General features: G+C 55.9%; 1 protein-coding gene across 2 annotated transcripts in view; it reads right to left on the bottom strand.

The window, feature by feature from the left end:
* LOC111157540 (transmembrane protease, serine 6) overlaps window positions 1-13,158 on the bottom strand; it is a 33,125-nt gene extending 19,967 nt beyond the window's left edge. The window contains exons 1-6 of one of the 2 annotated variants that reach the window (XM_022519041.1): window positions 13,101-13,158; window positions 8,509-8,705; window positions 4,021-4,154; window positions 3,350-3,417; window positions 2,643-2,827; window positions 2,345-2,386 (exon numbers count right to left, since the gene is read on the bottom strand). In XM_022519041.1, coding sequence (XP_022374749.1) covers window positions 2,345-2,386; window positions 2,643-2,827; window positions 3,350-3,417; window positions 4,021-4,154; window positions 8,509-8,704 — 625 coding nt within the window. In that variant the 5' untranslated portion in view covers window position 8,705; window positions 13,101-13,158. Of the gene's footprint in view, window positions 1-2,344; window positions 2,387-2,642; window positions 2,828-3,349; window positions 3,418-4,020; window positions 4,155-8,508; window positions 8,706-10,703; window positions 10,724-13,100 lie in introns of those variants that run through there. The other variant, XM_022519042.1, reaches the window with a different exon arrangement.
* Window positions 13,159-23,355: the final 10,197 nt, after the last annotated feature.

Here is a 23,355-nt window from a genome sequence, read left to right as displayed (position 1 = left end):
CCCCACTCCCCAGGCACCTCCTGTCTTGGGTTCGGACTCTAGCCCCACCGTCTACACCGCTTGTGCACGCACTCCCTCCCCCAGCATCGCCGTCAGGCCCCCACCATGGGTTTGATTTAGGCTCCAGAAACCAGCAGCAAACAATCTGTCCCCTGGACCACAAGTATCTCCTTGAAACCTCCCCATAGCCAGTGAAGCTGTGGGGATGTGGGAACAAGCCCCAGAGTGTGGGGGGCAACTCAGGGTGCAGGGAGCGCCCACACCCCACCTCGGGTCCTGGCGCCCCCTCCCATTAGCCCAGTGACCCTGGGCCAGTTGCTTAGCTGCTGGGTTCTGTCGAACGAACACTGCATTAGTCTTTAATCCTGCCTCTCTCTCCAGGTGCTCTGAGGACCAAAGATGGCTTTGCTCAGATGCTGCTCCCTCAACCCCCCAACCCCGTCCTGACCCCTGGCCATCCTGATTCAAACTGGGGAGCAGAGTTCCCCAGGGGGAGACCTGTGACTCCTGCAGACGGAAGAGACAGGGGAAAGCTGCTTGTCGTTTCGGGTCATCTGTCGTCTCTAAGTCTTGTTCCAAGTTGATGCTTCGTTTTTGACATTTTAATAATTACTCTTTTTCTGAGTGGAGAGATATGTGGTCTCTGTTGATAATCCAAAATATTTTGGGGTGACCCCGTTACCACTGGTCACCGAGAGAAAGTACGTGCACATGCCCAGTGCGTTCTCCTCGCCTGCCCTTTGCTTATGCTCTTGCCTCTGCCCCAAGTGTCCCTTCCTCTTCTCCACCTGCCAGATTTCTACCTCTGTCCTGCTTGGGTCTGCTGCCTGGCCCACACAAGGACAGCCAGGACTCCCCCCATCCCCAGTCAGGAGCAACATTTCTCTCCCTCTAGAAGCAGGTCCCTTCCTCTGCCTTGGGTAGAGGTCCCTGGTGTCCATCCGCCGTCCCCAGGGCAGAGCAACTCCCCCTTTCTGCTGCCTCTGGGACCTCTATTCTAGTGCTGGCACTTGATGTTATGAGACACTGTTTATTTGTCTGTCTCTCTCATGGGCTCAGAGCTCCTCCGAGGACAGGGGTGAGGACACGGTCATTTCGTGTCCCCAGAGCCTGCCTGGGGCCAGCATGGGGGAAATGTTCACAAAGCCTATAAAAAGGATTTGAGTTGTCATCCTCGCCCCCATTAGACACTGTGCTCCTGGAAGGCAGGGACTCCAGATGTGCACTGAACGAAATAAAATAATTACAAGGTCACTGCCAGCAACTCGGGGACCCATGGACAGCCAGCACAGGCAAGGGCAGCTGGAAAGCCCAGTCCGACCAAGGGTCAGGGCGATGTGAGTAGCAGCACAGTGTAAGATGGTAGATGATAAGTAGGTATGTAGATGGATCAGTTTCTCACATTCTCCTTTGAACCAGTTTTACCATTCTACTCATTCCCTCATTAATATGTTAACTAAATCTTTAATGTGTGGCTCACTACAGTTTTGCTTGAGAATCATGATTTTAGCAATTTGAAAATTGCTCATCACCTCCATCTACCAAAGAAGTAAGCATCTGACCAACCAGAAGATAAGAGAGGGAATAATGAGGATTTAAATTCTGCCTCCCTCCCTGAGACGGGGCCGATGCCCTCAGCCCGGCCTCAGCTCTGGGTAGAAACTCTAGGTAGTATAAGAAGAACCTGAGAATGTAAGAGCTTGTGCTCAGGACCGCAGGGTACAGTAGCACAGGTGGTGCACTGCACAACACAGACTGCGATGTGGACAGTGCTCCCTGGCATTGTGCAGCATGGTGGCCCTTCTGGTACTCTGCTTCCCAGGGCTCAGGAGAAAGACCGTGGAACCTCTGGGAGGAAAGCAGGGTGAGTCTGGTAATATGGCATGGGAGCGGGGTAGGAGGACAGGGCAGAAGAGCCTGGCTAAGAAGGACAAGGAAAATGGGAAGGGAGTATCCTTGAATGTGACAGAAATATCTCCAAGAGACCAAGTCCATGGGTGGAAATTAGCTTGTGAGCAAACTGAGTTCAGTGATGAAAAAGCAGTTATATTTATGTGCACCTAAACCGGCACACCCCACACGGGCCACGCACGCATGCATGCACACACGCACATGCGCACACGCGCTCATGCACGCACACACGCAGGGATACACAATGGTCACCTCCCCCCACGGCCCCAGCCTTGCTCAGGACTCATCACCGAGTCCACCATGGCACCCCTCGGGTCACCCCAGGCCACTGCTCCCTGCTCTCACCGCAAGCCATGTGGTCCCCTGACACTTGACCAAGCCAAGCAAAAGGGCAACTCAAAAGGAAATGGAGAGGGGGAACAAAAGAGCATACCCAGCGTGGAATTCAGAGCAACTATGTCTTTCACGCTGGCTTCTGTTAAAAGGAAAGGAACAAACAAATAAACAAAGACCAAAAGTAAATAAAGAAAATGAAGTGAAAAATGAAACTGAAAATAGAAGAGACCATCAGAGCCAGCCTGTCTGAAATTGACTGAGTGCCACCCCCCTTCCCGCCCCTTGCAGCCCAGCCTCCATCCTGGCTCTGGGGTCGCTGGGAGGCCCACCCTGAGAGCATCCCAGACTACGCCGCCCTGGCCACACCATGCCGCATCCCCCTCCCCAGTACTGACCCAGGATCACCAGGCCCTCCGGGTCCATCTCGTACTCGGCCCTGTAGGGGGCAGGGGCTGAGCTGTTGGCCGTGGACAGCAGCTCCTCCACCAGCAGCGCCTGCACCACCTCGGGGCTCAGCGTCGGCCGGCGGCGCTCGGGGATTTGGAGGATGAACCAGAAGAAGCAGGTAAGAGGTCCCTCCCTGAGGCAGGCAGAAATGAGAGGGATGGGGAGGGGCCTGGAATCTGGCCCTGCCCAGCCCACTGCTCCTGCGGGGGAGACCACCAAGCCTGGTTCACGCTTCCTACCTCCACCTCATGGAAACCTCCTAACAACCAAGATGCTGTCTGCTGCCCCGTGTCACAGGAAGCACAGGAGGGTAGGCTGTATGCCACCGATCAGAGGCGGGTACTCATATGGCACAGCTAGGGCACCCCCCGCCACTCCCACTCCAACCACGGCCTTGCCTGATGCGTGCCAGGCCCGAGCACACCACAGTCGTTGTCTAGCGTGGATTCCTACCACATTGTTGTACCCATTCTACAGATGAGGAAACCAAGCTCAGTGAAAGGAGTTCGCACCCAGGCAGCCGAGTTGCCATTCTGTGCCTCAGTTTCCCCATGTTTAAAAACAAGGGCATTGCATCAGTAGCCTACAGCATCCCCTCTTGTTCTTTGAGTCTAAGGTTCTAGCGAGGGCTGGTCAGGGGGCCAGGGTGACTCACCCGAAGGAGTAGACTGAGCTGGAGTTGTAGTAGGTACCCAGGCGGGTGCTGGCGATGAGCTCCTTGAGCTGAAAGGAGGGAAAACGAGAGCCCCCTGGTGACCGTGTGCAGAAACCCCCTTCCTGCCTTGGAGTGCTCTTTGCCCTTCCCGGCCACCCCGTTTGACAGGCACCTGCAAGGTAGAGAGGCTTGCCCCTAGTCACCTGGGGGGCAGTGGCCACTCAGGGAGAACCTCACCCCCAATCTTTTCCCCTCCCCCTATTCCTGGGCACCGCCCCCCAACACTGCCCTTCCATCAGCTCTAGCCTATACCAGACTCCCCACAGCTTCTCTCCCTCTTGTCAAAAATCACCCCTCAACTCTAGAAAGCCCCACTGGGCTCTGGAGTCTGCTCCTTACCCCCACCCACCAGCCACGGGAGCTCAGCTGGTTAGTGTGTGCACATGTTCATGACTGGAAGGGGGACAGCCATCGTGGCTGTTAAGGAGCAGGATGGAGCTGTGGGCAACTGAGGCACAGTCCGACACAGAACTCCGGGAGATGGTGTGGGCATCCTCAGAACTGTCCCCTCACCAAGGCCAAGGTATTGACCCATTGACTTGGCATAATCAGGGCCTCCCCACCCCTCCCCACCCCGTGCATCCCCTCCCGTCCCCGCAGCCCTTCCCTACCATCTTCTGGGCTTTGGCAGTTTCACTGCGGAAGGCACTGGACTCCCGGCGGGCGAGGTCCTGGGAGAAGTGGCGATTGAGCACGCGGAGGCTGCCGGAGTACACCTGGCTGACCGTCACCTCCGCGTTGTACCCTGCGCAGGACGCAACCAACAAGGTCAACCAAGGGGGCAGCCGGGGGAGACTCCCGTCTCCCTGACGCCTTCTCCTGTCACCCAGACCCACAGCTCAGCCTCCAGCATCTGGGACCTCTGAGGCTCCACCATCATCATCATCTCTGTCCCTGTCATCATGTCACCCAGTGTGTTTTAGTGACAGGGAGGAAGAGGCCCGTGGATCACTTCCTGAGGGCTCGCAGTCGGAAGCTGATGCAATCATCCATCCAGGATATAGATGATGTAAAAGCCAGGAAAACCACATGGCCTAGAAGGGGTTAGCACCTCTCTGCACCCTTCCTTTCCCCAGATTGTCCCAGCTGCCCCTACCGTGTGGGGTACACTAATAACCCCAGACAGCTGCATCTCCCCCTGCAGAGCTGCCCATGGTGGGTGAGACAGGCTTGACTCCAGTGAGGGACTTTAAGGGGAGCCCAAGGTACAACTGAGGGAACATGACCAAGAAACAGGGCCTGGCCCAGGGTGACCGACCAGCTGAGATGGGAGGATTGGAGCATCCACTGGGAAGGGGGGAGGGAGGGAAGTACCTTTAAGGGCAGAGGGAACAACATATGAAAAGGCCCTGTGGCAGAGGGCTAATGGTGAGCACTGGGTTGAAACCTCTTTGGCTGGAGCCATCAGATAAGGGGAGGGGCAGCAAGAGGCTGGGACCTCAGCAAGACAGGATTTGGGTCTTTACCTGATGCACAAAGGAAACCACAAAGGGTTTAAGATCGAGGATGACATCATCAGGTTTCCACTTTGTAAAAACCTGTTTTGGCTGACAGTGAAGAAACTAGACTCATAGCCCTGGGCATATACCCCTATTCATTCAATTTATGCGTCCATTCAACAAATGTGACTTGAGAACCTGCTACATTAGGTGCTGGTCTAAAGCACTCAGGGATATATCAGTAGAACCATGAATAAAACAATAAAGAAAAAACCTTGCCCTTAAGAGCTTGTAGTTTAGTGAGAAAAATCAGACAATAAACAACAAACATAGCATAGAACACATTAGAGGTGTAAGTGCTGTGGGAGTCAGGGAGGAGGGTGGGCTGCCCCAGGGAGGGCAGCGAAGAAGGCGATGATGTTAGTCATATGGATGTTAATCTCTGGAAAGAGTGATCCTGGCAGGGGAACCAGCAAGTGCAAAGGCCCTGGGGCAGATGCTCATCTGGTGGATTTCAGAAACACCAAAGAGAGAAGGGGAAGAGAGCAAGAAGCGATAAGAAGGGGGAGAGGACAGCCACACAGCATTGGGCCGACCACAGGGGACTTCAGTTTTACTGTGGGTGAGGTAGGAGCCATAGGAGGTTTAAGCAGAGAGGTTAGGGGCTTGGATCTGCTTTCTGAAATGATCCCTCCACAATTATGTGGCGAACAGGCTCTAAGGAAGCAAGGGCAGAAGCCAGGAGACCCACGGGAGGCTTCCGTAGTCATCCAGTGACTCATCTGTTGGCCAGGCGTGGGGCACCGGAGCCTGGACCAGGCTGTGCAGGAAGGTGGTGAGAAGTGAGCGATCAGAGGCAGGCTACAGTCTGCAGTTAGAGATGACCAGGTTTGCTGGCAAACTGCGGCTGGGGTGTAAAAGAGAGGAGTCAGTGGGAGCAACCGGAAGGGTGGGATGCATCTTTAAAGCCAGGGGCCCTGGATGAGACCCTGAAAGAGGTGGGCTGAGCAGGGAGAAGGAGAATCCCTCCATTAGCGAAGGACACGGAGGAGAAGCTGCAGCTATGAGCTGGGGGAAGAGAAATGCGGGCCCCCTGGAAGCCAAGGGAGGAAAGGGCTCCAAGGAGGAGGGAGTGACATGCCTGGTCAAGTTGCCAATGGGTGAGATGCACTGAGGACAGCGGACTGGCCATCGGATCTAGCAAGCTGACCATGGGCAACCTTGGTAAGCACCACTGGGTGGGGGGCAGGGGAGCCAGATGGGGAAAACTTGCTCGAGGGGTTGGGGGTGCAGAATCGGAGACAGCTCTTTCAAGGCGTTTGCTGCAAAGCAGAACAGAGAAATGCGGGTGGGGGACACCAGCGGGATTTGGCTGCGGGAACAAGGAATGTGCTCGTACGGGGACAAGCCACCGCTGGAACCCGGCCACTGCGCAGGAGGACAGCTGCCTTTGGGAAGGGCAGGGACGGTTCACCTGTGGGGACAGGGCAGGAGGGCAGATCCCATGGGTGCTTCTGGGAAGGCACGTGGCCAGCTTCCATGGGGTTTCTCTTCTAAGTGGTTCCATTTGTCCAAGCAGGGGGCAAAGTGTGTGTGTGTGGAGGCGGGAGGTTTGGAAAGAAAGCGTAAACTGTCAGCCAGGAGAGCAGGAGGGGGAAAGTATGAGGAAAATACAGATGGGCAGTATTAAAGGCTCCCACCGAAAGCAGAATGTATCCTGGTGCCCCGGGGCTATGCGTGTGGCGGGGGGGGGGGGAGCCAGCTGCCACCCCCACCTCTCCTCTCCTCAGTCCCTTTCTGAGTCACACTGCCACTCAACAAGTCATTGGCAACTCACTCTGGGCTTCTCTTGTGCCCATAGACTAGGCCCCTTTTCCCTCTCCCCTTCCACATGCATCTCTTTGCCCAGTGCCAAGCCCCCAGGAGCACAGCCTGAGCCCAGGTGGGAGGAATCCTTCAAACAGCTCCTGAAGTGTGGCCTTTACCCTAACTCCCTTTGTGGGCGCTGGAGTTGGCTTCCCCCAGCTGAGGCTTTGCAGCGCTCAGCCCCTGGGTCCTCAGCCCCACGGTACACCCAGTCCCCGAGGGGTGATTCACTCCTGGAGCATAATCAGGGGAAATTAGACTCCACAAAGAAAGACAATTGGCAGTCGAGTTCCTGGCCCTCCAGCCTGACACCGTGGTTTACCCTGAAGACTAATTATCTGGCCGCCTAAGGAGGCCTTGGTGGCCCTGTGCTATTTGGGGTGCTGGCTTCCAGCCGGTGGTGAAATGCACACAGCTTCCACTCCCCCCCCACCCACATTGCTGGTGGCTCTGAGGCTCTGAGCAGACTCGCGGTCCCCTCTGAGTCACTGCAGGCCTGGGCTTCCCAAGGGCATCGGCCCAGGGGCTCATTCCAGACACCCCCTACCCCGACGCCCCCTGGATCTGGGCCTAGGATGGACCTGATGAGGCTCCATAGTGGGTCCCCATTCCTTTTGAGGAGCCTGAAATTCCACCACGAGATTTAGCCAGTACAACTATTTCTGGAAAGGCTCTGATCACCTGGGCAAGGTGTCTTGTCTCCATGGCTCCCCGGGCCCGCGCTTCCTCTGTTCTAGCCCATGCCGTGCTTTCTGGTGCGGGCAGGGGCTGTCTCCAGAGCCTGGCCCAGAGCCTGGCACACAGAAGGGGCTGGGTGCTGAGCATCTGAATAAGTGCATGTTAGGGAATGAGCTTCCAGAGTGCGGGGGAGTGTTTTCGTCAGCAGCATCTAACGTGCTTTATCCGTTCCTTCCCGTTGCCAAGAGCTAACAGAACCCGGTACGCTCTCCATCAGCTTCAGAGGAGGACACAGCAGGTGCTCAGGAGTGTTTATTGAATGAATGAATGAATCCATGCATGTATGCATGAATGAATGGAAGGATAGATAAATGGACCCAGAATATGGGCCAGGTGCTCCTGAGACTCCAGGGGACCGGTTGAGGGCTGTGATACCAGGAAGGCGAGGCCAGACTTCAGGACAGGGGAGGGGCCCCGGGCTGCCTGCTTGATCCCCTCTCATTGGGTGTTGAATTGCAGGTGTGCCTGAGCTGGGATAAGAAAGCCAGCTCTGTGCTAGGGCAGCCCCCTGGGTACTCGAGTTCTGTGTCTCCCTCCCCTTTTTCCCCACTCATGCTGGGGCCCTGGAGACCCGGAGGTGGCAGGGCTGTGGTCCCCACCCTAGAAAAGTTCTCAGGTTGGGCTCGAGTGAGCAGAGGTGCTAAATGGTGCCAGGCACCACCGGCGCCACTGGGCCTCCTCCCACGGAGCCAACTGGCTCTGAGCCCAGGGGCAACCCAGGAGGGCTTCAGGGAAGGGGAGGCAATGTTTATACTCCTTCTGCTTGTTGGTTCACAAGAGTTGGGTGCTGTGAGATCACTCCTTCCCCAGCTGGGGACACTTGGTGCCAGGAAGGAACTTGCACTTGGCCTGAGCCCCAGGACCTAGAACACAGGTGCAGTAGCTCTCCCATCTCACGGGACAGAAGGAGGACTCAGAGAGGAAGCTCGTTGGCCAAGAGTATGCAGTGTGTTGCTAGGCATTGCTGAGCCTGGAATTCTGATCTGTCTTGCTATATACCCCCCACAGCCATCCGAAGTCATCGCCAGGTGCCTCCCAGAAGGGCCCACCGCTTACCTATGAAATACCAGAGCAGGACCCCCACTGAAGCCAGCAGGACAAGGGCCAGCCACAGCGGTGCCAGGCGGAGGTAGTCCCGGACTTTTCTCTTGGAGTTCTTAGGGGCCTTGAACATCCCTTCTGGATCTGCCTCCTCACCGTCACCTCCATCACCCTGTCCACCAGCTGCCTGGGGGGCCTCGGCCACAGGCATCCTATCCTGGTGGAGAAACAGACCAGGGTTGGAAATAGCCCAACAGTGGCAAAGGGGCTTTGGCCAAAGATCAATGGCACACAGAAGGAAGACACCCACCCTGCCCTTGGGACAGGAAGGTCCCAACCCTAGAAGCAGTGATTGAGAGTGGGCCCTGAGACAGCTCGTAGAGCAGGAAAGCAAGCCTCAGAGCAGCTCGCTCCAGAGGACAAGCAGCAGAGTGGGAACCTATCCAGCTCTGGGACCCCTGCTTCTGTAGCCATACCAGCCCCTCTGTGGTCAGAGGCCGGGTGGAGGTTTCCATGCCTGAGTCCCCCGCCCCTCCGGAGATTAGATCCACAGCTGGAGCTCCTGGAGTACAAATGTCTATAAGTCAGCTCCTCATGCCTCTGGCTTTCCTTGCACTGGGTGCCTTTCCTTCCTCTTAGTTCTCCAAAGCACAGCTTCCAGAAATACTGATCCCCCTCTCCCATTCCCTTAAACCCTCCCCCAGAAGGCCCTGAGCCACCACCCTGCTGGGCCAGAGAGCTGCCCTTCCAGAAGTCCCATCCCTCTTGTCTCCCTGCTAAAGGTCTCCTCGGGACAGGGAAGGAGGCACAAACTAACATTGATTCATTGGGTGTCTATGGAACACATTTCATTTCATCCTCTGGTCACCCGGGGATGTTAGGATCGTTGTCCCCAGTGTTCTTCCTCCTCAGGCCCACTCTGCACAGACAATTGACGTGTATCACCTGGCTTGAACCTTTGTACACCAGTCGGGGTTCTGTACCCATCGGACAGATGAGGAAACCGAGACCCAGAGTGTTTTAATCACAACTCACTCTGGGGTTTTTCTAGCCTCGTTTTCCCAGTGTGATTCTAATATCTGTCCCTCGCTATCAACCCCATTGTACAGATGGAAAAACTGAACCCTGGAGGCTGAGCCACTGGCCCAGGGTCATATAACAGGAAAGCAGCAGGAGGTGGGGGTAAAGCCCAGGTGTCTGACTCTCTGCTCCTCCCACCACCCTGGGCTGCTTCCTGTTAAGTGAGCTGTTAATGAACAATCAGAATTTAATAATAACTGAGTGACGTCCATCTCAGCGCCCTGAGCCCGCAGCTGTATCTTCAGGAACCCCCTCCCCCAACCCAGGAAACTTCCAAGTGTTACTCGGCTTCTCAGGCGGATCTTCCCACCGTACAGAGAAGGGTCTTCAGCCACCCACCCACCAAGCCGAACGAGGATTCTAGACCACCGAGAAGTTTCTTCTTACTGCATCCAGAAATGCTGCCGTAGCACTAACACCCATCCCCAGATGTGTATGTGTGTCGAGGTGGGAGGGGTTTGCTTTGAGCTGTGACTTGGGTTTTCACACGGTGGGTTTTCTGAACATGGGGCTCCTTGGTGAAGTTCAAAGTCCTCCCACCTGGATTCAAGGGGCCTCCTGGACCTCCTTCCGGCTTCCCTGCTCCTTCACTCCTCCTGGCATTGTTCCCAGGTAAGAGTCTCGGGCACCGAGCCATAGGGACCCTTGGGGTCCCCATCCAGTACAAGGGAAGAGGGACTGCTTGCAATTCTCAGCTGCACTGGGACCCCCTTCACCCCTAACCAGAGGATGTCAGTACACATGGGGCAGGCCCTGCTGGCTTTCATGGGGCCACATATCCTGCAATGGTGGGGACAGCCCCGCCCACTGCCCAAAGTGTCCCTAGCATCCCTGGTGAGAAACAAGCTGTCCCGACAAGCTGAGCGGGGCTAGATCAGGGAGCGCCCAGGTGACAGGTCAGCTCCTTGCCCTCCCTCAGCCCAGGTCGACCCCTTCTCCCAGAGATGGCCACACCCCTGATTGACTCTTGAGTCCAGATCACTAAGGGGCTATTTCAGGGTGACTCACAGAGCCCTGGGGACTTGGGAGGCCCAGAGGTGACAATAGTGGACATGTGTCTCAACTCTTTTCTACACACTATCTCATGTACACCTACAGAGACCCTATGGAAGTAGGTTCTTTTTATTAACCCCATTCTACAGTTGAGGAAGTTGAGGCAGAGAGAGGTTGAGCAACTTGGCCAAGTTCTCCCAGCTGGTTAGTAGCAGAGCCAGGCTGCAAAACCCAGCGCTGTGTCTCCAGATTTGCACCGTGACCCCTACACTCCCCTGCCTCACACATCGTCGGGGTACTAGTGGGGAAAATGAGGCACAGAGAAGGTCAGACGGAGGTCTCTCAAAGGAGGCAACAAGGGGAGCAGTCGAGGGTCAGATGTGCAGTAGGCCCCCCTCCCTTCTTCTTCCCACCCCCCAGACCAGGCCTTCCTTCCACGGAGTCATCTCCTTCATAAGCGCCCCCTCACCCCCATCTGGGAGGACTGTGAGCCTCTCAAAGGAGCCCAGTTTTAGAAAAGCCACTGTGTAAAAACCCAGGATTAGATAGAGCCCAAGGTTCACCTGGGTTCCCCGTCACCTCCCACCAGGACTCCTGGGGCCCTGGTCATTCTGTCCCCTCCCACCCTCCTCTGCAGCCACTCCTGGATGCTCGCCAGACCTTGCACAGATCAGGTGCGTCCCACCTCGGGGCCTTCGTGCTGGCTGTTCCCTCAGCCAGGAATGCTTTTCCTTCAGTTTGCTCCAAGGCCTGGCCTTTCCCTCCTTCACGTCTTTGCTCCAATTTCTTCAGAGCACTTCTGGCGACCTCAAATTGCATGCTAGGCTTCTGTGTCCTTTCTCTGTCTCCTCTCTGTATGCTTCTCCCAGCTGCGTGCCTTCTCCAGCAGCAGGGCTGGGCTCTCCATCCTTGTCGTGGAGCTCCTGAGTGCTAGGATCCCAGCTCCTTCCCCACAGCTGGAGGGGCTGTAGGTACACGTGGCCCGGCCGGCTTCTCCTGCCTTTTCTCTCCCTGCTCCCTCTTTCCCCTTTTAGCACCCCGGTGACCCCGGATGTGTCGGCTGTCCATTCTGTCAATAACGAAGATGGGAGGCAACATCTACAGGTCAAGGACTCTTAGCTCGCTCTGCAGGAAGAGCATCATGTAGATCGTTCCTGGAACCCTGAAAACTCGTGGGCGTCACCTGGCTTTCCCAGATGCTTTTCCTTCTGCCCGGGCTACCCTCCTCTGACTTGGCCCGCTCCCAGCCGACCCCTGCACACCTCAGCCCAGCTCCCACCTCTTCCTGGCATCTCTCCCAGAATGCCCAGCGGCTGCCTCTCTTGAAGCATCCTGGGCCGCCCCCATCACTGTGCACAGCACCTTGGGGGCATCCGCTGCCCCCTGATGGTGAGCTCCTGGAAGCAGAGGGTGGATATGCCTCAACTGACATTGGGGGCAGGGAGAGGCGAAGCTTCTTCTCTGACCCGAGCCCCTGGCCGCCTCCCTAGCACCTGTTCCTCCTGCTCTCTGACCACTGGAAGCGGAGCTCACGGGGGCGGACCTGGACCTCGTCCCACCTGCCGGCCTTTTGCTGGACGATGCCGCCAACCACATTCTCCTTCAGCCTCCACTAGCCAGGGACCTCTGCTTTGTTATCTCTAGTAGCTGGGGAAAATGAGGTGCAGAGATATAAAATGACTTGCCACGGTCATTCTTCTGAGGCAGGGTGGAGCGGGGAGGAACAGACCCAGAAATCTGATCTAGGGCTATGGGAGGAAGCTTCTAGCGAGGCTCCCTGGGGCCTAGAGTAGGTCCCTGCTACTTCGTGTGAGCCCAAGTGTGGGGCCGTGTGCCTGGAAATGCCCTCCACAAAGACCAATACATCACAGACGCATACATAGGTGTGCCCCAATGGGGATACATTACGGTACCCACATACCCGTCTGTGACCCATAAACTCGCGGAGGCGTTGCTCACACTTCACACCCGTGTGCACATGCTCGAGGGTGTGCACACTCACTTACACACATGCACGCATGCAAGCAGAGCCCGCAGCATTCAGCTCTGGGCCTGGGAGCTCAGGGTCCCCCATTTAGCACAGAGTTAGGCTCAGGTCCCTGGATCCCACACCGGGAAGCCCAGGGAGGTGTGCGGGGACAGAAAGGGGCACGTCTGGTCTTGCAGAGCGAGAGTGGGGTGCTCAGCCTGGCAAATTGCGCCTCTCCTCCACCCAGTCCCTGCTCCAGAGTCCACCAGCCGCACCTGAACCCCAGCTTCCCAGCACCCCAAACCCACAGCCCCTGCCCTGCCGCCGTGCCTGCCCAGACACCCGGCCTCACGACACCCTGTCCTACCTCCAGCCCAGCTCTGTGTACCCCTCACCTTCCGCTTACCCAGTTGCTGTCTGGCTGATGCGGCCCTGCAAACCTGGGCAGAGGGCAGAGCTGGGTGGAGGGCTCCAGCCCCAGGGAGCTGGGCCTGGCTCTCTGAAGGGACACTGTCACTGGGTCATTCTCAGATCCCGGTCCCCTGTTCTGGAGGCCCCCGCTTACCTCTGGGAGTGGCAGGTGGGTGCCGGGTCGGCACGCAGGCCCAGAGCCTCTGTTTGTCCAGGCCAAGGTCTCCCTACCCCCACCCAGCCAGCCTGGGCTGGATCAATGGCCCAGAGCCATGGCCAGGGTGTCTGGCCCTTGTCCCCTGTGGCCTGTGGCCCCAGGCTCCATGGGCCTGCTGCTGGGTTTAGGTCTGCACTGTGACTGAGCACAGGTAAACAGGCCAGAGGCAGGGGCCAGGCAGGGCCCGCCCCGCCCCACCCCGCCCCACCCCGCCCCGCCCCATGGGCTCCCCGGAGGCTGGCGGGCAGGTGTGGGAGATCCGAGCTCTCCCCTGAGGCCTGTTGCCTGGTGATGTTCCTGCCTGGTTACAGCCCCTGGTCCCCTAGAGCACTAGGTGGGGGTGGCCAAGGACAGGGGGCTGTGCAGAGGGGCCGTGCTGTGGGCCAGGCACTCACACGGGTCTCCTTACCGAGTTCGGTGAGACCAGAGGGGCCAGTGGCCAGAAAGAGAACCGGAGGCCCCCGTGGTCTGGGGACAGAAAAGGAGAAAGTGGGGTGGGGGTGGGGTTCAATGCAATTTTCTGTTCCTCTGGAAGTTATTTGAATTACTACATGATTCTCCAGAGCTGTGCTCTCCATTTCGGTGGCCACTGGCCACATGTGGCTTTTGGGCCCCTGGAATGCAGCCAGTCTGACCTGAGACGCGCTTCGTGGGTAAGACACAGACCAGGTCTCCAGGACTTAGTGCAAACATAGAGAACGTAAAATGCCTCGACAAGAACTTTTCACAACGAAGCCATGTTGTAGTGACAGCATGGTGGCTCTACTGGATTCAATAAAAACATGACTAAAATTCAATTCACCCGCTTCTCTTCATATTTCGTAATGGGGCAACCGGACCGCTGAGATCACGAGTGTGGCTCACGATCCAGTGCTAGTGGGCGGAGCGGCCGTGGCCGTGGGGGGCTGGCCCGAGAGTGCCCCGTAGCATGTGTTGTAAACTGGGGTTGCCTGGGTGTGCACGAGCTGGTCTGTTTTTACCCTGTGAGGGGGTTGCCCACCTGAACCCCTGTGTGCTGTGTTATGTGGGTCCCGGGGTGTGTGTGAGTGTGAAGTAGGATGATGTGTGTGTGGAGTATAAGGGGTGTGTGTGTGAGGAACATGGGGTGTGAGGTCTGTGTGTGGAGTGTGCAGTGTGTGAGGTATGAGTATGAGGTGTGAGTGTGGAAGGTGAGAGGTGAGTAAGGTGTCAGTGTGGAGTATGAGGTGTGAGTGTGGAGGGGGAAGTATGAGTGTGGAAGGTGAGGTGTGTGAGTGTGGAGGGGGAGGTGTGAGTGTGGAGGGGGAGGTGTGAGTGAGGTATAAGTGTAGAGGGTGTGTGAGGTGTGAGTGAGGTGTGAGTGTGGATGGGGATGTGTGAGTGAGGTGTGAGTGTGGAGGGTGTGAGAGTGTGGAGTGTGAGGTGTGTGTGAGGGTGTGTGTGCTTGTGGAGTGTGAGATGTAAGTGAGGTGTGAGTGTGGAGGGTGTGAGGTGTGTGTGAGGTGTGAGTGTGGAGGGGGAGGTGTGAATGTGGAGTGTGAGTGTGGATGGGGGTGTGTGTCCAGCATGTCTGGGCCTGGCAGCTGCTCACCCTGAGGAGCAGGCAGGGGTGAGGACGGCTGCAAGAATGAGTTTTCTGTGCGCTCTGAAGGGGCCTGCTGCAGGCATGTGTGCTGGTGTCGTGTGCCAGTGTGTGTGTGTGTGTGTGTGTGTGTGAGTGAGAGAGAGAGAGAGAGAGAGAGATCCCTGTGGGTCCTTGGGGTGTCCGTCAGGAGTGCATGCCCGAGCCCGGAGCATCTGGGCACCATCTCTGCGCCACACTAGCCGGGCAGGGGGCTCCTCTCTCACTTCTCCTGTTCCTCACCTCTGCCCCTATGGGGACCCTGGGACGGAGGCCCCACAGCCTTGCCCCAACCTCCATAGCCCCCACCCCAGGCCATGTTCCCTCCCTCCCTCATTCCTCCCCTCCTCCCAGGCCCTGACCCTCAGCCCCAGCTGCAGGCTTCCCAAGGAGGACAGGATTTGGTGGGGGACAGGGGTGGGGAGACCTGAGCCCTGTCTCTGTACTGCATCCTGTCCTTCAGAAAGCAAAGTGGCCCAGACCCCGGACTGGGCAGCCTAGTAGCCGGACAGTCTGAAAAGCCTAAGATCTTGTGCAATCGAGGTCCTCTGGACTTGGCGGCCACAGGGCCATTGATCGGCCACAGTCTGTGGGGGAGGGGATGATCCCGGAGTGGGGGGGCAGCAAAGCGCTGAGGGAGGTGTTCAAAAACAGGGGTGCTAGGGGCGATGCTGCCAACTCCCCAAGAGCTCGGAGAGCTGGGGCAGGGGCCAGCCTCCTACCCAGTCAGGGCTTCCCTCTGTCGATGGGCAGCCATGAGCCCTGGACACCCTTTCCCCCCGGCAGAGGGACACATTCACACAGAAAGCCTCAGCGCTCCCAGCCTAGCTGCCTGTCACCTTAACACTGGGCCCCCTTGGGCTCTAGGGACAGAGAAGCTACCTGAAGCCCTGGTCCGTGAGGGCTGGAGGCCAGAGAGCACAGTGCGCTTGGGCCTGCAGGACTGGGAAGGACAGGCCTCAGTGGGCCCACCACACTCAGGTGACAAGGATCCAGCCAGCGGTTGGAGAGTTAGAGGACCTGGCTAGAGTCCAGTCCCTTCCCCTGTTAGTGAGCCGGCAAGACACAGACACATCGCCTTCCCAGGCGGCCATCTTGTCAGCTGTGGATAGGGATGACAGAGCTGGGTTGCTGGAGACAGAAAAAGGGGGAAGGGAGTATAAATTGCCAGTGTGTGCCCTGTACCCCGGAGGCCTCTCTTTTAACCCCAGGTATGAGTGGAATTGGAAGTGGGGGCAGGCAGCCGTCCTTCCTCTCACACCCCTGCAGCCCCATGGTAACAGCCCTCGGGTCCCGGCTGATACAGTGGAGGGCACGCCCTGTGGGCCAGGCCCTGCGCCCGGTGCTTTGCAGGCCCTTCCATTTACTTCTTCTGTTTTGGTTTTTTTTTTTCCCTTAAGGTTTTATTCATTTATTCCACAGAGATAGAGAAGAGGAGGAGGAGGAGGAACAGAAGGAGAGGGATAAGCAGTCTCCATGCTGAGCGTGGAGCCCCACGTGGGGCTCAATCCCGGAACCCTGAAAGCGCAAGCTGAGCCGAAACCAAGAGTCGGTCGCTCATTCAACAGGGCGCCCCTGTTCCATTTACTTCTCATAATAACATTTTTAGCCCCAATTCCAGAGACCGCAGCCCTGGTGAAAGGTACCTCCCAGCTCCTGTGCTAGATGCTGGGGACAGCAACATGAAGGAGACACGTCTGACTTCTGCCCGACAGAGCTAGATGTTCTACGGAAGTCCTCGGCTTGGAAGGAAAATGGCTGGACATTCAACATCCCAAGCCAAACACGCCTCCAAGTTCATAGGTGGCCGTCCTGACCTCCAGCGTCTCTGGATGGGACCTTGTTTGGAATTAGGGTTGTGATGGGTTCAGATGAGGTCACAGTGGAGTAGCAGAGAGGGGGGCCACCTGATATCCTTCTAAATAGGGGAAATGTGGAGACAGACACACACATAGTGAGTTCCGTGTATGGTGAAGGCAGAGACGAGGTGATGTGTCCCCTGGCCAGGGAGAGCCAAAGATGGCCAGCTCACCCCCAGAGAGTAGGAAAGAGACACGGAGCAGGGTCTTCCCGCCAGAACTCAGAAAGAACCAACAACTCGGACTTGGACTTCTGGCCTTCGGACCTGGGAGACAATGAATTTCTACCGCGGGAGTCTCTTGGTTGGTGATATTTGCCACACAGCGCCCGCCAGTGAACACGGTGCTTCATGATGTGGGGTTGGGTCAATGCCTGCTTGGGTGTCTCGCTCCCTCCCATGGTCCTGCACACAGCAGGTGCTCATGACTGCCCACCAGTTGGGGCCATCAGGCAGTGGGACATCTTAAGCCACAGAGTAGAAATGCGGGGGCAGCACAGGCACAGATGTCTGTCACTCCCCACTCTCCCATCCCTAGACCAGGAGCTCCGTGAAGACAAACGTTTCGTCTGTCTTGACTCTGTCAGTTGCCAGCCTGGCATGCGGGGCACGAGTGAGCAAATGAGAGTTTCTATCAACTCTCCCAATGATGATACGGTCCGTCTTTCGATCTCTGGGTCCAGAGCTGGGCCCTTCACAGTGACATCTCAAGTGCAGGTGTGGGAGTGGGGAATTACACGTCTCTGCTCTGCAGAGCAGGAGACGGGGGCTCTGGGAGGAGAGGTTGACTCGGCCCAAGTCCCGGCTTTCGGGTGTTAGCAACCCTTAGCACATCTTGCCTGGTAGAAGCATCGCACCAGTCTTTGCCGCCCTCCTCACGCTGCCTCTTCCCTGTGCGTCTGGGTCTCTGTGCCCAATAGCCCTCTACTTACAAAAGATACCCTATTGGATGTAGGGCCCCCCTAATCCAGAATGATCTCATCTTAACCTGCTACAAATGTGCAAAGGGCTTGTGTCCAAATAAAGTCAGGTTCACAAGTTCCAGGTGGACATGAATGTGGGTGGAGGGGACACTCTTCAGTCTGGTTCAGGAAGGAAGCGATGGTTCCACAATACTGTTCCAGGGGGGGATCAGCCTGGGCGACAATGGGACAGCCCCTCCCAGTCAGCCTTTGCTATGGGTCAGCCAAGCCTCAGAGTTCAAGAAGGCTGGGGTTGAGGGTAGAATTGGGAGTCCAGCCCTCCCTGGAGAAGGTCTTCTGCTGACTGAGCCTCTCCCTGAATCCCTTTGAGGAAGGTCAAGCTCCCAGGCCCAGGGGCTGTGGTGGGGGCTGGGGGGCTAGTCTCCATGTGCCCCTGCCAGATGCTGTCTGGACAGGTGTTTGGGAGGACAGAGCTGTCCTAGGCGCCAAGTAATGTGTTAGTTTCCGAGCACTGTCCTAATAAGGTACAACCAACGCAGTGACTTAAAACAACACAAATTTATTCACTCACCACTCTGGAAGCTCGAAGTTCAACGTCAAAGTGTCAGCAGGACCAGGCTTCTTCTGAAGGCTCTTAGGAAGGACGCCTCCTGTCTCTTCTAGCTTTGGAGGTTACTGGCAATCCTTGACATTCGTTCAGCCTCTGCGTCCGTTGTCACATGGCCTCCTCCCTGTATGTATCTGTCTCGGTGTCTCTTCTTTCTTATAAGGACACCAGTAACATCAGATAAGGAACCCTCATTGATTTACATCCGCAAAGACCCCTATTTCCAAATGAGGTCACATTCCAAGGTATCAGGAATTCAAAGTGTCTTCCAGGGGACACAGGTCAACCCGGCCCAGGCAGGGGGAGAAGGGTGGGAGCAGGCCGGTTATTGACGATGCCACGGATGGCTGTTACAAAGATCCACGTGACCCTGAGTGCTCACGTTACTTTGGAAGGAAGTTGCTTCACTCGCCTAAGCTACAGCCACCCTCGCTCTCCTCCCACAGAAACAGGCATAACCTGCCACTTCTCCCTGCTGTGGCCTCTGGGGCCTCCCTGGGCTGGGAGGAAAGGAAAGTCCGTGAGCGGTGCACAGCTTTCCCGTTGCCTTGACCAAACCTTCAGAGGCTGCCCAGGCAGGTCCCCAGAGGCCACCTGGGTCACCTCCATCCAGCACTGCAACTCGCGGGCTCATTTATTAAACAGGCGTTGCCACCCCCATGATGCCGGCCTGGGCTGGGCTTCAGGGCCACAGACACCAACAAGACCCAGACCCTGTTCTTGAGGGACGCAGCCCAGCCCAGGGAAGACAGACAGCAGGACAGACCACAGACTGTTCTCTCAGCAGCAGGCAGAGGACCAGGCCCTCAGTAGGACAGAGGGGCCTTCCTTAGTGTTTCAGAATGAGACTCAGTCAGGATCCTCTGTCATCGATTCAAGGGTGTCAACCCCCTTGTGGCCCTACTTCCTTCCCCTGGAGGGGGATCCGCAGTCCCAATGGGCTTCTGGGACCATTATGGAGGCCCTGAGACTCTGGGGCGTTATGATAAAGCTAACCAGACACAGGACTGGCCTCACCCACCCCTCCCAATAAGAAAAATGGCCATTTGACCCCATTTTTCAGGTGAGGAAGTGGAGAGTCAGAAGGCAGGTATCACTTGTGCTGATCACACGGAGCGGGGAAGTCCTGGGGTTCAAACCCAGGGCCCCCCGATGTCGGAGACCTCGGATGCCCTCCCACTCAGTCTGTGTCCCTCTCTTCTTGCCGTGCCACAACGCCTGGGCCCCTCACCCCTTCTGTCCTGACCCCAGCTCCTGGCCTCTGTGGCAGGCATGGCCTTGGCTGGGCCCCTTGAGGCTTTCCCAGCCAGAAGTCAGGGGAGTGGCTTCTGATCAGGGGCTTGTGGTTTGAGCGGTGCCACCTCAAGCCACAGTCGGTTGGGGACACAGAATGGAAACTCCTCGTGCGTCACCCAGCCCAGGCTCCTCCACTGTCCCAGCAGTAGGGGCGCCCAGAACAGTGGGAGCCAGAGACGCTGGTGGGAGGAGGTCAGGCAGCAAGGCTGTAACAAGGCAGGGACCAGAACCCAAATGACCTGTTCCCCGTCCTGTACTCCTCCTCCTCAGACTCTGCCCCCCCCCCCAAAATTTTAAGAATAAAATAAAAGGACATCAGTGTCACCATACAGGCAAGCCATCGGGCAGATAGACAATAAAAATTTCCAAGGCGGGGCACCTGGGTGGCTCATGGGGTTAAAGCCTCTGCCTTCAGCTCAGGTCATGATCTGGGGGTCCTGCGATCAAGCCCCGCATTGGGCTCTCTGCTCAGCAGGGAGCCTGCTTCCCTTCCTAAAAAATAAATAAAATCTTTAAAAAAAAAATTCCAAGGCACACAGAATCCCAAGTTTCAACATGTAGGTTTTTTTCCCCCTTTGGTCTCAAAATGTTGTTACAGCCAAGGCTCCCCCTCTCCAGACAGTTCCATCTGAGGGTCCAAACCCAAGGACGCACCATCCAAGGCTGGAGACATAGAAGGTTCTCCAAGGAACTGCTTTTTTGCTGCCCTTCAGAAGAAACATCCAGTGCTGGCTCAGGCCCCCCCAGGGCCTCTCCCCTCTGGATAACTTGTGTCAACAGGGCTGCTGGTAAACCGGTGGGGCTGGAGAGGTCCCAACGCCTGGGGGCTCTGTCCAGGTTCCTGGACCCTCCCTGTAGCTCTCTTGTCCTCCCTCTCTTCCTTTTTTCTTTCCTTCCTCCCTCCCTCTACCTGTTCACCAATATGCACATTCACTCAGCGAACATCCTATGGCAGGTTGCTTGGGGTGTTGGGGGGGACTGCTGTGGGGACAAGGATCTGCGAGGGCCACCATGGAACATTCTAGACCTTTCGGGTCTTCCAGAGCTGCATTTATGGAGCCCTTCGCATGCATCGGGCTCTGTTCTAAGTGCACTGTGTTATTAACTCACTTAATCCTTACAACAACACCATGAGGGCAAAAGGAGGTACTATTCTTACCCCCATTTTGCAGATGAGAAGACGAAGGCCACACAGCTAGAACACCAGCAAGCAAGGATTTGAATCAGGAGGACTTTGGCTCCCACAAGGTCAGTCTTCTCACTGATTTTAAAGCGTGAGCACGCCTAGTATCACACAAACTCTCAGCGATCCTGTAAAACAGGAACGACCGAGATTGTGAGTTCTGTGTCACATGGGAGGACAGAGCTGAACGGGGAGTTCGGGTGGGGGCACTGGAACCCTGGGCACTCACCTCTGCCTCCTGCTGTCTCAGGACCACTGTTGTACTGGGAGGGTACGGTTTAGGGGGGAGGCGGTTGGGTTGTTGATTAAACTTAGCTCAGTCCCAGCGCGTCAGGGCCGGGCCACTGCGACAGCCCCGGGACATCCCCTTGGCGGCCTTGCTCAGAGACAGTTTCCACCACTACGGTAAGACACACTTGACGACGCTCCCATCACAGGGCTGGGGGGGCGGGGGGTGGGTGGTGAAGGGCTGTGGGAAAGCAAGGCCGGAAGTGCTGAGTGGGGAGAGAGATGGAGGTTGGGGGAGGGGTACCCAGTCTACAATTCCTGGAAGCCAGAACGCAGAGGGAGGGAGGAGCTGGTGGGAGACCCATCACCTTCCTCTGAGCACCCGGCCTCATGCCACGCACTGGCCACAGAATCCTTAGCTTGGAGGACACCGATAAGTCATACCCTTCTCTGAGGAGCCCGGACCTTTACCGGAAATACCCTGCCTGGGAGGGTTCTGAAGGGATCTCCTGAACTGGGGAGGGAGAGGGGGCGTGTTACACGGGGCTTTAGCCAGAGAGGCTCGTGACACTTATTTGGGATATATTTGCCCCAAGAGGTGGAAGGATTAGAGGGGTAGGGGGCAAGGGACAGGTGGACCCAGGAGGAGACTGAACAGGGCTCCAAGCTCAAGGCCATGCTGCTGGGTCACAAGGGTGGGGAAGGTTTCAACTACAGTTGCGATCACGGCAAGCGAGCTGCTGTGTTCATCTTTGAACTGGTTGCCGGAAAGCTCAGGATGGAATTTTGCTTATTTTTTCTCCATTCATGTAATTGTCTCCTGTGCAGCCCTGGTGTACGCAGCGGGCCAAAAGCTCTGTGGCCAGATACACGGGAGTTTGAATCCCAGTTCTAGCAACCATCAGCTGCATTTTTAAATTTCCCTGTGCCTCAGTTTCCTAATCTGCAAAATGGGGAAACATGACAGCTGCCTGGCTGGGTCCTTTCAGGTGATAAGGATAACGCTGGGGAAGTAGCTGGCCCAGTGTCTAAATTCATTTCTTGATCTTTTTTGAAGTCATCTAGGGTGCTACTCGTTAAGAGAGATGGAATAGGGCTATTCACCCAAGGAAGGACGGTTTCCACCGTAAATTGCTCAGTGACTGTGGAGCTGGAAGGTGGGAGGAGAGAGCGGGTATACCAGATGACTGGGGAGATGATGAAACTAATAGAGTCCGAACAAATAACCCAGTCAAGAAGAAAATATAATTTTTTTAAATGGAAAGATAAGTGTGTCTGGGTGGCTCAGTCGGTTAAGCAGCTGCCTTCAGCTGGGGTCATTATCCCAGTGTCCTGGGATCAAGGCCACAGCCGGCTCCCTGCTTGGCGAGAAGTCTGCATCTCCCTCTCCCACTTCCACTCCCCCTGCTTGTGTTCCCTCTCTCGCTATGTCTCTCTCTATATCAAATAAATAAATAAAATCTTTAAAAAAAAAAGTGGGCAGAAGACATGAACAGACATTTCTCCAAAGAAGACACACAAATGGCCAACAGACACACGAAAAAATGTTCAACATCACTAAGCGTTAAGGAATCATCAATCAAAACCACAATGAGATCCCACCTCACGCTGGTCAGAATGGCTGAAATTAGTAATAGACGTTTGCAAAATAATAGATGTTGGAGAGGATGGGGAGAAAGGGGAACCTCTTACACTGCTGGTGGGAATGCAAGCTGGTGCAGCCTCTAAAAATAGAGCTCACCTATGACCCAGCAATCGCACTACCGGGTATTTACCCAAAGGATACAAACACAGTGATCCGAAGGGGCACGTGCACCCCAATGTTTATAGCAGCCTGTCTACAATAGCCAAACTATGGAAGGAGCCTGGATGTCCATCAAAAGATGAACGGATAAGGAAGATGTGGTATATGTGTTATATGGTGGACTATTACTCAGCCATTAGAAAAAAAATGAAATCTTGCCATTTGCAACAACGTGGATGGAACTGGAGGGCATTATTCTTAGCGAAATAAGTCAGTCAGAGAAAGAAAAACACCCTATGATTTCACTCTTATGTAGAATTTAAGAAACAAAACAGATGAATGTAGGGGAAAGGAAGGAAAAATAAAATAAGACGAAAACAAGGAGACAAACCATAAGAGATTCTTAACTAGGGGAAACCAACTGAGGGTTGCTGGAGGGGAGGGGGCGGAGGGATGTGGTAATGGGTGATGGGCATTAAGGAGGGCACATGATGTCATGAGCACTGGGTGCTCTGTGCAACTGATGAATCACCAAATGCTATCCTGAAACTAGTAATACACTATATATTAATTAAAATTAACTTAAATAAAAAATTTTTTTAAAAAAGAAATTGGAGACCTGAGAGGCTGGAAAGCCTGGCCACCTCTCCCTCCTTTTCTCTTATCTCTCCTAAGTCTGCCCCAGCTGCCTCCTGCTTCCCACTCTGCATCTGACAGATCTTCCCTGCCCTTGGCTGCCTGGTCCCCAGCTGG

Source organism: Enhydra lutris, unplaced genomic scaffold (assembly GCF_002288905.1).
Source record: "Enhydra lutris kenyoni isolate GAN:26980312 unplaced genomic scaffold, ASM228890v2 scaffoldscaffold55, whole genome shotgun sequence".
Lineage (NCBI taxonomy): Eukaryota > Metazoa > Chordata > Mammalia > Carnivora > Mustelidae > Enhydra > Enhydra lutris.
Note: the sequence above shows the minus strand (reverse complement) of the source record. Positions and strands in the feature narration are given on the sequence as shown.